This window comes from Panthera onca, chromosome B1 (assembly GCF_046562875.1).
Source record: "Panthera onca isolate mPanOnc1 chromosome B1, mPanOnc1 haplotype 2, whole genome shotgun sequence".
In the NCBI taxonomy this organism is placed as follows: domain Eukaryota; kingdom Metazoa; phylum Chordata; class Mammalia; order Carnivora; family Felidae; genus Panthera; species Panthera onca.
The window spans coordinates 172,734,239-172,747,061 of record NC_138342.1 but is presented as its reverse complement, the minus strand read 5'-3'; the positions used below and the strand labels follow the sequence as shown (position 1 = coordinate 172,747,061).

Sequence of the window (12,823 nt, the reverse complement as noted above, 5' to 3'; positions counted from 1 at the left end):
TGAGATTTTTTTGATTGTTTGAATGTTGGCTTCAAATATGTACCTTTCTCAATACTGACTTCTGTATCTTCCACACTAGTTTGAGTTTGTATGCGACATCAAACATACCTTTTCACACATGTTCTTTCCAGATTTTTTTTAACACTTACTTAGCAGTTTATAGAAGGAAGTGAATGATCTCCTCAAGCTGCTTACAAATTAAAAAAAAATCTGTGCTTATTAATTATGCAGGATTAGTCTAATTATAATTCAGCAAATTAATTAGCGACAGAAGGTGTTCTGAAACATTGGAGTACATTTGCATGTTAAATGGAGAGGCTAGTCTGTAATATATGTAAATTTATGCATGGCTTCATAGTTTAATTTAAAAATTTGCAGCTGCATATGGTATGGGAGCAGGTGAAAAGTCAGTTTTAGTTTAATGATGCTAAAAAACATTGGATGGTGTCCTGTCTTACCAAGAGAATGCACTCATATCTGCTAATCTATGACTCTGTCATAAGCATATAGCATTACATAGATGCTCAAACTCAAGGTCATTAGCGAGTGGACCCATAGGTGCAGTAAGCATAAAGCTAAAAACTGCGGGGGGAAAGCGGTGATAGGAGGGACCCAAACTCTGAACTTTGCTCGCCACTTTATCCAATATTGCCTATTGGGTCGGTCCGCCTTAGTTTCAGGAAAGTAACCTTCCAACCTGTGTAAAAAGGGATATCTTTTTTGTCCGACCGTTATCTGTGCTGGCAGGTAGAAAAGTTGTCCAACCTTGATTCCCTCTCCAAATATTCACATTTGCACTTCATTTCAATTTCCTGGAGCCGTGGGAAAGTTATTACCAAGTTATGAATTAATGGTAGGGTAGAGAGTTTTACACATTGGCCTCAACCATCTGGCAAAACAGTAAAACCAGCGGACCAGGCAGCAGCAAAGGGCTCTTGGTGTAATTGGTGTTCATTGCTCAGCCTAGCATAGATGAGCTTCACAGGGAGGGCAGAGCCACGGGAGGGGGAGGGGAAGGCTGCCCAAGGGGAGAAGGGGCGCTAAGGAAATAGGATGGCAAGGACCCATTAAGCTGATGGCCGGCTAATAACTTCATTTCTCTCCTTCATCCGAGTCGTCGTGGGCGTTAGAAAGGGAAAGAGATTTGTATTCCAATTCTGAAGTCTCACTGAATGATGCTTCCTGAAGTCAGCAGGTACCGCGTTCGGTTTCCCTCCGTCTTTTTTCCTCTTATTGATCTGAAGGGAGAGGAAAGGATCCGGCCAAAAAGAGGATGCGGGTTAAAAACAAAGCAAAACAAACACACAAACAAAAAACAAAAGGAAAAGCTGGAACCTCGCACATTGCCAAGAGCCCTCCAAAGACACTTTCTGAGAACAATTGGAATTACAAACATGCGCTTAGCGTTCTGTTTCACTCCAATTCAAGCCCAAAGAGTTCAATTATTATTTTCATTAATGGTGTCAGATTTTCATCCGAGTGCAAAAACAAGGACTTCTCCTTGGAGATTCTTTTCCTACGAGCCTCATGTTGCCAAGTAATGGAATTCAGGGGAGTGAGGATGTGTGTCTGACTCTAGAAGGAAAAAAAAAGACAAAAAAACCTCCCGCCACATAACCCCAGGTCCTCAGAAACTATAGGGTGTTATTGGTCAGACGTGGAGAATCAAAGTGGCCCCTTGTTTTGGCAACTCAGCGACTGTTGACGGTCGGTTGTTTGCACTTGAGCTCTGGGAGACACTCACTTCGGAAGAAATCCCGAAATGGCTCGGAAATGGAGTCTATCAATACAGAGTCAGAATTACACAGTGGGGGGGAGTCGCTCCCTCCTGGTCCACTGGAGAGGCGGTGTGTTTGGTAATGAAGAATCTGAAACTGAAGTGCCAAACTGAAGTGCCACTTCCAGGAGCTTGTGATTGGAGTGAACGCCAGATAGAAAATGATCTGATGGGGCCCGCTGCCAGTGAGGAACCGAATTGTTTTGCCTGACCGTAGTTTGCGGAAAACGCGGATGAGGACTCTGACCCACGGTCCTCTGCTGTTGCTCTCTTCCTACGATCTGTTGTGATAGATTTAATGGCATTTTTTTTTCTTTTTACGGTATAAAAAGCCATGCCCGGGTGGCTCCGTCAGTTGAGCATCCAACTTTGGTCCGTGAGTTCGAACCCCACATCGGGCTTGCTGTGGTCAGTGCGGAGCCTGCTTCAGATCCTCTGTCCCCCACTCTCTCTTCCCCAACCCTGCTCATTCTCTCTCTCTCTCTCAAAAATAAATAAACATTAAAAAAATAATAAAATAGGGGTGCCTGGGTGGCTCAGTCAGTTAAGGTCTTGATCTCGCGGTTCATGAGCTCAAGTCTCATGTGGGGCTCTGTGCTATTGGAGCCCGTTTTGAGTTCCGTGTCTCCCTCGCTCTCTGCCCCTCTCCTGCTCACGCTCTCTCTCTCTTTCTTAAAAATAAACATTAAAAAACTTAAAAAACAAACAAACAAACGATCTCTCCCTGAAAATTAAGGGAAGATCTTTCAGTAGAGTATATATTAATACTGGAGAGGTAATCAATGCAGAGAAAACCAGATCTGAAATTATGGCAACTCCCTCTGGTATAATTTTGTTTAGAAAATGAGCCATTTTCACATGTGGTGGGGAAGAAGGGGCAATTCAAGGCGAGGTGCCGTAAGTTCGCCTATGGAAAGGTGAGGGCGCTAAGTTACTATGTCCCAGCCCAGGTGTTTACCCAAACACTTGGCATGGATAATTAATCCTCGCCACTGGTGCAGGGGGTCAGGTTACAGAGGAAGAAACTGAAGGTCCCTAACTTTTTTTACAATAAATACAAAGCAAGCAAAAAATAATAACAGTAATTGCAGAAGCCTTGATGTCGTGTGGCAGTGACTTGGTGGGGACACCCCAGTGAGCTGCCACATATAAGACCAAAATTATCTGCGGCCAAAGAAATGAACTTGCTGGTCTATTAAAAAATCTCCAATGTAGGAGAGCCTCCTCGGTCCCTTGGGTAATGCTTTCAAAATTTAGCTTGGTGACTTGACTCTCAAAAAATGTTTTCCAAGATTTAATTCAACTGCTCATGTTGCACATTCGACTCCCAGCCTTTTTTGTCTCCATAGTCTTTTATTTTTTTAAGTTGATTTATTTGTTTAAGAGAGACAGAGAGAGCATGAGTGGGGGAGGGGCAGAGAATGACGGAGAGAGAGAATCCCAAGCAGGCTCCAACGTTGCCAGCACAGGGCCCGACACATGCGGGGCTTGAACTCACGAAACGGTGAGATCGTGACCTGAGCTGAAACAAAGAGTTGGATGCTTACCTGACTGAGCCACCCGGGTGCCCCTTCCCTCCACAGTCTTGATGGACAAACGACCCCTAATCTTCGTCATCCACTCAAGAAGTATTTTGTGTTCTTTTTCTAGAAGGCTGTAACTCTTTGGGTCATGTCATGTTTGGACCACGTGGGTTCTTGGGATGTCTTGTTTTCGGATACCTGATAGACTTTTGTCTGCTTGTTTTGTTTTGTGACATGAAGAATGACTTTACTCTCATTTCCATGGAATAAGGTGAAGGAAGTCACATGATCCCCCCATAGATCAGTGAGGCCCTAGTCCCTGAAGCAAAGAGCCACTTGGCCGTATGTCCTACCTTTTTCTTCAAAAGAAGCATGGCCAAGGTCGCCTGGGGTGGTTCAGTCAGTTGAACATCCCACTTCGGCTCAGGTCGTCATCTCATGGTTCGTGGGTTCGAGCCCTGCATCGGGCTCTGTGCTGCTGGCTCGGAGCCTGGAGCCTGCTTGGGATTCTCTCTGTCTGTCTCTCTCTCTCTCTCTCTGCTCCTCCTTCACTTGCACTCTTTCTCTCTTTCTCAAAAATAAATATACATTGAAAACATTAAAGACAACAAGAAAAAAAGAAGCACAGCCAACCTCCCACCGGAGCCATGTTTTTCTAAGAGTCAGACGAAGCAGAGTTCCTCTCCTAGCTCTTCTATGTATTAGCTGTTTGACCTTGGACAAGTAATCTCACCTGTGTGAGTGTTGTTCCTCTCCCCTGTAAAACGGAGATGTTCATTCTCCTACTCTCAGAGGTGGGTGGGTTAAATACAATCACACGTGGCACATAATATGAGGTCGATGAATGTGGGTTCTTTATTTATTGTTATTACAGTCATCTCCGTAATTAGTCTTTCAACTATGGGGAGTGAGAGGGGTTGAGTGTAGTTGTAAGACAATGTAGTGCTTCCAGATTTTCCGTAAACTTACATTTTTCGGATCTGAAATGACCTCTCACCGAAGCAGTCTAAGTGGATAAACTTTAATGGTAATAAAACTCTTCCATAGGGATGCCTGTGGAGATTAAAGATTCTGTCTGCTCTGTTCATGTATTTATATTTACATTTTAAGGGACTGTTTAAATAAATAGATCACCTAGAAAATCAGCCTAGAGAAATGAGTATTTGATTTAAGCCTAAAGATCCCAGTCAGTCAACATTTTTCAGTTATCCCCCCTTTCCATGGATCTTCTTGAACCTTTGTTTTGGCTGTCACCTTACCAAGCAGATGTCAAGTTCCAACCATTCCCAGATGCCCCATTGTCAAGTTTTTAAGGCATAGCAAGAGCCAATGGGGAGTTTGACCACCCCCCCCACCCCCCTACCAGAGTCTCTTAATTTTTGTGGACTTGAATGAGAGCCTTCACAAGGCCCTTAAAGCTTCAGGGCCCTTTCTTCCTTGGGCTGATACCTAAACAATCAATAGATTTATCAAGGGCAATGTCATCTTTGAGCCAAGCATGGGGCCCACTGCTGCCCTTCATCTCACTTTGGCCGCCAGGATTTGGATTCTGTTGTAGGCTTTTGGGAGAGGAAAATGCGTTCTGTCTGTTGTCAGAAGGTTCAAAGAGGATGTTACAGTTAAGACCTAGATTAAAGCTGGAGCATTATCATCATGTTTTTTTACTGGTCTCAAGTGGAAACCCAGCACTTAGGGGTTTTCCTACCTTGTAAAGCAGAGGGAGCTGCCATGTTGGACGTTCTGAGTGAGAAAATGGCCCCCGCAGGTGTGTCCATCCAGTGTGGCCCCTCATCCTGCCTAGTCCCCCGAGGATCCAAGCGTGACGGGGCCCTGGGACAAGAGAGGCAACTGCTCATTTCTTTCAAATATGACTGGATGATCCGGCCTCTCCCTACATTTGATAGTTCTCAGAAATGGTATGAGTGCCTTAAAGGACAGGAGTTAACCTTCTTTTCAGAAGCACCCACAAGCAGTGGGAGCCAATTGTATTTTAATTTATTGGACTCTAGAAAAGGCGGTTTAGTAGTTAATCCGGATAACATGTGTCTTCCTCGAAAATCATTGGACTTCGGCCTTTAAACACCTACACGGTTTGTGAGGCATATCCAGTCTACATATGGCTCAGGCTTCAGTGAGCCAGCCTGCTTATGTGGCCATCGTGGCAGAGAGAGAGAGAGAGAGAACCAGAGAGAGCACCCCTTGCTCTTGGCTTTTGGAGAGGGTGGGGGTATTCTCATCTTTGTGGTGTATAACATGTGATCGTTGTACTGCAGGAATTATTTCCAGCATAGGCAGAATTAGATATGTTTTTTAAGGGAAAAGGTTTCAAAGTGAAAGGTATTTTACACATTATTTTGTATAGAGTAAGGAACAGGGGAGGGGCAGAGAGAGAGGGAGACACAGAATCCGAAACAGGCTCCAGACTCTGAGCTGTCAGCCCAGAGCCCGACGCGGGGCTCGAACTCACGGACCGCGAGATCATGACCTGAGCCGAAGTCGGACACCCAACCGACTGAGCCACCCAGGCGCCCCAGTTCACATTCTTTTGATACGCATCCCTGTCTAATCTTTTCCTTGCAGACGTTCATGTCTTCCCACAGTGCTCTCTGCAACACTTTTCGTATTGCAATTTTTTTAGAAGGCGCTAGATCTTGGATTTCAAATGGGAGGTGAATTGAATGACCTCTACCACAAATCTGGACAGAATTCTGCTGGGTTTCGTACTAGTCGGATCGTTGGTTATAATTCTGGAATCCGGCGTGAATACTGAGTAATTGCCCTTCCTTGGGTTTAGAGACACGTCCTGCCCGCCCCGCTTCTCCCACCCTCCAGGCCATCACTCAGCGCCCTATTTCTGCAACCAGTTTTAAACTCAGGTTCCTTTTGGGAAGGGCTCAGGACACTTCTAGACCCACCCTTCTAGAACTTTCATTCTACTCTTAAACAGTGATGCGTGTTCCAGTATTCCAGATTGGGAGAAGAGATTTCTGGGGTACTAGGAGATCCCGTGAGATCGTAGACCCATATTCAGGGGTCTCCAGACGCCTCTCACAATCTGAAGAAGTATATTTTGAAGAGGTTGATTGTGTGCTCCATGAGGGCAAAGATTTTGTCCATCTGATTTACCATCGTGCTTGAACTTTTGTGGAATTTACTATATACTTTGCAGTTGATCAGATAGGTAAATACATGACTTTCATTAGTAGGCATTGACTTCCATGCAACTGTCTTTGACCTAATGTTTCCCTCTGGCGATGCTATAGCCCTCTCACCAAGAAACCAGAATCCTTCACGTGGTTCTCTTTCTTTCCTCCCCCCTCCCCTTACCTCCCTCTGTTCCTCTCTCCCTCCCTCCTTCCCTTTTCCTTCCTTCCTCCCTCCTTCCCTCTTCCTTCCTTCCTGAGCATTTTCTGTTTTAAAACAGCTGTTTTGAGATATAACTGACACACTATAAAGGTCACCCATTTAACGTGTACAGTTCCATGGCTTCTAATCTGTTCACAGAGCTGTGCAATCATTGCTGTAATCTAATTGGTTCAGGAAACATAGAACGCCAGATGGAGCTTGCTGCGAGAAAGACCCAGGTTCAAATCCTTGTTTCTGCCACGGACAAGCTGTGTGATCTTGGGCAAGTGTCTTAAAAATCTTGGTGCCTTTGTTTCTCGTGGCTGTGAGACGATTCATCAGTCATAAAGTTGTTGCAAGAAAAAAATGACGCGCTGTATATGAAGCACCTAGCTCAGGGTATAGCATAGAGGAGACAAACTTCCTTTCCGTCCCTTCTGTGATCCCGACACCCTTCAGCCACTGGTCCAACCCAGAATGGTGAGCAGGGACAGAGGTGGCTTTGACCTGTGATGTTCCTGAGCCACCTTCTCCTGCCTCAGAAGCATCCAGAAGGGGTCTTAAGAGAATGGACACTCAGCAGTTTGCCTGCCAAGCCCCAGGGTACCACCTGCTCTGACCAAGGCATCACCTAAGATGCCTCACTTTCCATCCATCAGCTGTCCTGCCTTATTTTGTTGTTTAGTTAGTTATTTTTCCACAATCTCAGATCAGTGGGTTTGCCCTATCTCTAGAAAACCCTGCAAACATCCCACTTGGACTTTAGTGAATCGGGGTCTTTTTGTCTTCAGTGCTTTCTTCTATCAGTGCAGCCATTTCTGGAGGGCTCTCAGCTCTACACGCTTGACTTTGTGATCATAGAACGTTAATGTTGCCTCAGTCCTGGAGATCATCCAGTTAAACCCAGCGGAAGAAACTGAGGCCCAGGGAAGTGAGGTAACCTGGTTACATAGCTGGTTGGTAGCAGGTCAAGACTAGAACCCTGTCAGCATTTAATATATATTTGTGGAGTGCAGGAATGCCTTTTGGTACCCTAGGTTGCCTCAGCGGACCTAGGAACCAGGTTGAAAGCTGATGGCTCGAGTTCACATTCTGATCCCACCTCCCTGCGTCTATAAAACAAGGACAGTCCTGCAGTTGTTAGAGTTCGCTCCTCAGGAATGAGATCAGAAGCCTTGCAAAGTGTACTATATGCTGAGTGGCTATAATATTTATGGAGTCAACACTGTTTGGAGAAAGTGGAAATAACAACATCCATCCTGATGAGAATCTGCACATTTGGTCCGAATCTTGTAATTCATTTTGGTTTCCCGTTTCTGAGTGCAGAGTGCTGACATTTTCCAGGCAGCTGTGGCTTCGGAGGGATCCAGACCCAGGGGATTTGTTCCCTGCCTGTGGCTAATGGATGGTATAGTTAGTAAAGCGTTCTCTAGCAAGCCCCTGAGCATGGTGGGTGGAGGGGGTGTGGGCGAGGGAGGTGGAAGACAGCAGGAAAAGGAAGAGAAAAAATTGGAGACATCAGTAAACCCCAGAATTCCTTTACATTAATTTTTAGGTTCACATATAAAATATCCAGGCCATAGTTTCTGGAGCTAGCCATTTAGAAGTCGCTGTGCCTTCCTTTAGAAAGTACTGTACAACGTAAGAGAATTTTCTCTCTCTCCCTCCCTGCTTGACTTACCCCGCCACCACTCCCTTCTCCTTTGTGAACAGAGGGTTATATCCCTACTGTGCAGGGGGCTGTCTAGGTTACAAACTCCAATCCCAGACCAGCAAAAGAGTCAAAACTTTCCATCCAAAGAACTCCTAATTGAAAATGAATCGAGCCTTTCGGCAGGCCCCTCGTTTCCCCCAATCAATTTGATTTCTTGTAAGCATTTATTTTTTTTGCACTTTTCCACCTACCACACCATGCGCGCAATAATGCCTTCGCGAACATTAATGTCTTCACCAGATACATTTCAGGGAGAGAGTAGGGCAGGTAAGGGAAAGTCTAACACACAGAGAGTGCATTATAAGGAGCTCAGCTGAAGCAAAACTTTCCAAACATCAAGGACTTGGTAAGAAAAGGCACTTGATTTGGTTTGAGGAGGGGAAAAGGTGTAAATCACCCATGGTGGGGGGGTGGCGGGGGAGGGCTATTGTTTGCAAGGGGACTCCTGTGAGAAAAAGCAAGTTTTAAAGGATCTCCGTGAGTCGTGAGTGGCAGTAGCTGCCTCTGCGGAGAATGCACAAACGGAGGAACATTTCCCCTCACAAAAATCAAATGTTTGAATTCTGCTCGGTCTCCGAGTGCTACGGGCAGGCATTTCACTGCATTTTAGGGAGCAAAGGCAGGTGGTGAATTTGGACACTGCGTAAAGCAGTGAGGGGCAAAAGAAAAAAAAAAAATAAAAAAAGCAGTGCGGGGCATCTTCTCTGCCCTGTCATTCCAGAGGTACCTCGGCTGGAGACCCTGGGTGGCTGCATGGTACCGGAAGTAATGCCCACCCCCGCCCCACCCCCCAACCCTCACTCCCACCCCCACCCCACCCCCCACCCCCCACCCCCCACTCCCACCCCCGCCCCAGTAAAGATTAAAAGAGAGAAGTGAAAAGCAGATGTCATAACAGAACGAAAAAAAATTTAGCTGTTATTTCCAAATTCACACCCCACCTTATTCATAGATAGGGGTCAGGAGCACTTGGCCAAATATTTTTAGCGAATCTAGAGTAAAAGAGACTCCAACACAGAAAACACTGTGCAGAATACAGTTCCCACTCTCTCCTCCTTTATCCTGTACTGCTTATCTTTCCATTAGGGCTATTATTATTATTTTTTTCTTTAAGTGCTACATACAATTAACCGGAGCACACTCTAATTCTTTTGTGTGATTCTTTAAAAAAAAATGAAAATAAACAGAAGGTCACCCTGAGAGCATCTCACCAGCCGTTGCTTTAAAACAGAATTTTTGGAAGCATTGTTGATTTCCACTTATTTTTGTTGGTAAATCCTGGGGAAAAAATGTATATCTTTTCCTTTAAAGTTCTAATTCAAGGCATGGATGTGAGAGTTCTGGAGGGACTTTGGGACTGCGGTAAAATTTCGTTGTCATAGTAACAGAAAGGGAAATAGGCCTAGCTCACCTGGGACTTTAACACTGCAAAAGCTGGATTTTTTTTTTTTTTTTTTTTTAAGGAAAAGGACTCTGCAAGTGAAATAAATGAGAAACTTATTGTGTTTTGAAACAAAATCCAAAACATGAAATAGGTAAATGGCTGAAAAGACCACCTCTGCCATTTTTTTTTGTTGTTGTTGTTCCATGTCCTTGTCTGATTAAAGGTTCCCAATTTTAAACCTGCACAAATAGTTTATTTCAGAGGCTGTGGGCTTTAAAATATGCCTTATGAATGATAACCTGAGACCATTATGCTGCGCCTTTGTATTTTTCGGGATAATCTACAGATGGTCTGAGAGGACATTCACACTTGTTATTAATCATAAAAACCCCAGTGTATTCCTGCACAGACCGATCTGCCTTTGGATGGCAACATACCGTTTTCTGATTTTTATATACATTGGTTAAAAATATCAGGGGCCCTTTGTGGGTGAGGGGATACGTGTGAGGTGTGCGAGCGTGAAGGTGTGTGTGGCCCGCGGAAAGCCACATGCGTGAGGAACCCCAGGATTCTGGGTGAAGTCTTGCCATTTTTTTTTACCCCGGAGCAAGACATCTTTGCGCGGCAGGAGTCACTGCTGCCTTGGAAGGCTTATTTTTGGGAGACAGAGCGCCCTTGCAACTCGGGGTGGGGGTGGCGGGGGTGGGGGGGCGGGTATACAACCAGGAGCCCAGCTTGGGAGCCACCTCACAATCCTCAACGGGTGATGGAGCCGGCGTGGGATTGCAAACATCCAAATTTGCAAATTGCAGTGGGTTGGGGCAGGGTGTTCCTTCCCAGGCGGCTGGCTGAAATTCCCCAGACTTTGAAACACAATCGCTTTCCAATCAAATCTAATATAATGCAGATCTATTTTCTCTTAAAAACTGTTTACTCCAGAGTGTAACACGTTGCTTTCTCTTCGCAGATTCTTTCTCAAATTTTTCCTCAAGTGCAATCAGAATTGTTTGAAAACAGCAGGAAACCCGAGGGACATGAGAAGGTTTCAGGTAAGGGGCCTGCGGTTCTTTCCTGTTAAATAAGTCATCCTGTTTTCCCAGTCTTTAGCACTTGCTTCTTCTTCTGTTTTTTTTTCTGCCTTAGAAAACATTATTCACCGATGCTGCTAACAATAAAGATAACTCTAAATGATCACCCTCATCCCATAGCATTGAGGGTTTCTTCATTTTGTAGTGCTGAGGCCCTCGGCCTCTATTGCCAAGGCCCCAGGGGAGGGGCACCAACCCGTGCTGGAGATTTGATTTTAAGCCCTCAGGCTGCCCTTCGCACACACAGCTGCCCACAGCAGGAACCGTGTTCTTGATACTCCGCCACCTTGGGATTTTTCAAAGCAGCTTCTCTGTGCTTTCTGCAAGCAACAGCCTCTTCCTTTCCTTTCCCACCGATTAACTATTCAGTGGTCTCTCTCGGAGCCTTTGGGAAAGCAGCAGCCCAAACAGCCGTGGTCACTTTAAGATCGCAGCATGACAACAAGACCCACGGGGCAGTGACCCAGCTGCCTGGCAGTTAAATCTGCCACCGGTTTCATCACCCTTGCCACTGATGTACTGAGGACACGAGCTAATAAAAACACAGAGAGAGGCAAAGTGTGTCAGCTAGGAGATGAGAGGAAGTGCAGTCCCCCTCGGCCCCCTTCCTTAATCTTTGAAGGACCCATATTTAATCCACCAAAAGGCTTTCCTGCCATTCACACCCCGGCGAAACATACAGCGCTCTCTTCCCCGTGGAAAAATTGAAAACACGTTAGACAATAGCCTTCAAGCTTGAGACATAAAAAAAAAAAAAAATCCGGCAGCAACGGAAGGGATGGGGATTATTAAACTCGTGTTTTGGGGGAGGAAAGTGAGGTTCTAGGGCCTTAGTGACCTGCCTCTAATCGCAGGAAGGATGTGATGGAACCAGGAGCCAGGAGCGTCTGTCTGCTCAAACCCCTTCCACCAGACCGCGGGTTTGCACTGTGTACAACAGCTAGGTGCGCGCTTTGCTGTTGACTTTTTGAAAAACCTGAATCATTTCTGAGCAAGGGGCTGCGAGTATTCGTTTTGCGCTGGACGGCACAGATCATGTCGCTGCTGCTGCCCGAGGCTCAGAGAGCTTCTCGGGTTTAGGAACAGGGTCCTTAAAGAGTCGCCACGGGAGGTGGGTGCACACACAGTGAGAGAACTACTTTGCAAAAAAAAAAAAAAAAAAGAAAATTCTTGTCATTTTTTTTTTCCCACCATCTGATGGCTATCGAACTATCTTCCTGGCACTGGCCCACTTTTTGCGCATTATTGAACACTGTTACCAGCCTCTCTTCCTCTCCATCACACAATTTCTTCCCCCTGCCGTATGCCGTGAAGACAAATGGAAATAAAGTGAGCTTTCTTGGGGACCACGCAAGGAGGATTGTGCAAGGTGGAAGTTTATGGTATTCCGTGTTCCAAATGCAATAGTACAGCATGTCAGTCCAAAAAAAGTGTGAGATGCAAAAGAATTCCAAAGTACCTCGATGACCAGAATGACCTTGGCTTTCACTTCCCCAAGAAACAGAGTGGGGAGGAGAGGTTGGCAGTTTGCATTCCTATCTTCCTGTTCACTACCATCACTTCCAAAGAGTTTTGCATTTGAGAGTGCTCTTATAAATGTGAAGAGGCTTTTAATAGAAAGCCTTGTCATTTTATTTTTCTCAAATTTTGGAAACGTACCCACTAAGCAAACGCATGCTCATATTTCCTCTACTTCTTCGGTTATTTACTAAGTGAGGGTTTTAACGTGTCTGAGCTTTCAACAGGGTCAGAATAAATATTGCTGATCTCAGAATGATGGCGAGTTCTCATCCCATGTGAAAATATTTAACTTCTGCAAAGAACGAGAAAGATTTTTTTTAAGCTTGTGGGTTCTGATTGTCTTATTTTGGGGGTAGTGCTAACATCAATTGGCAATTTTCTTTTGTATTTTCTTATTGAGTTAAAATTCAGAGAACATATCATTGATCCTTTTTAAAAAGTTTATTTGAGAGAGAGAGAGAGAGAGAGAGA

At 45.1% G+C, this 12,823-nt stretch overlaps 1 protein-coding gene across 1 annotated transcript in view; it reads left to right on the top strand.

Annotated features, from left to right (window-relative positions):
* Window positions 1–12,823, top strand: part of EBF2 (EBF transcription factor 2) — a 192,907-nt gene that overhangs the window by 124,030 nt on the left and 56,054 nt on the right. The window contains exon 7 of the mRNA XM_078445431.2: window positions 10,711–10,792. Within this exon, the coding sequence (XP_078301557.1) occupies window positions 10,711–10,792 (82 nt within the window). The remainder of the gene's footprint in view (window positions 1–10,710; window positions 10,793–12,823) is intronic.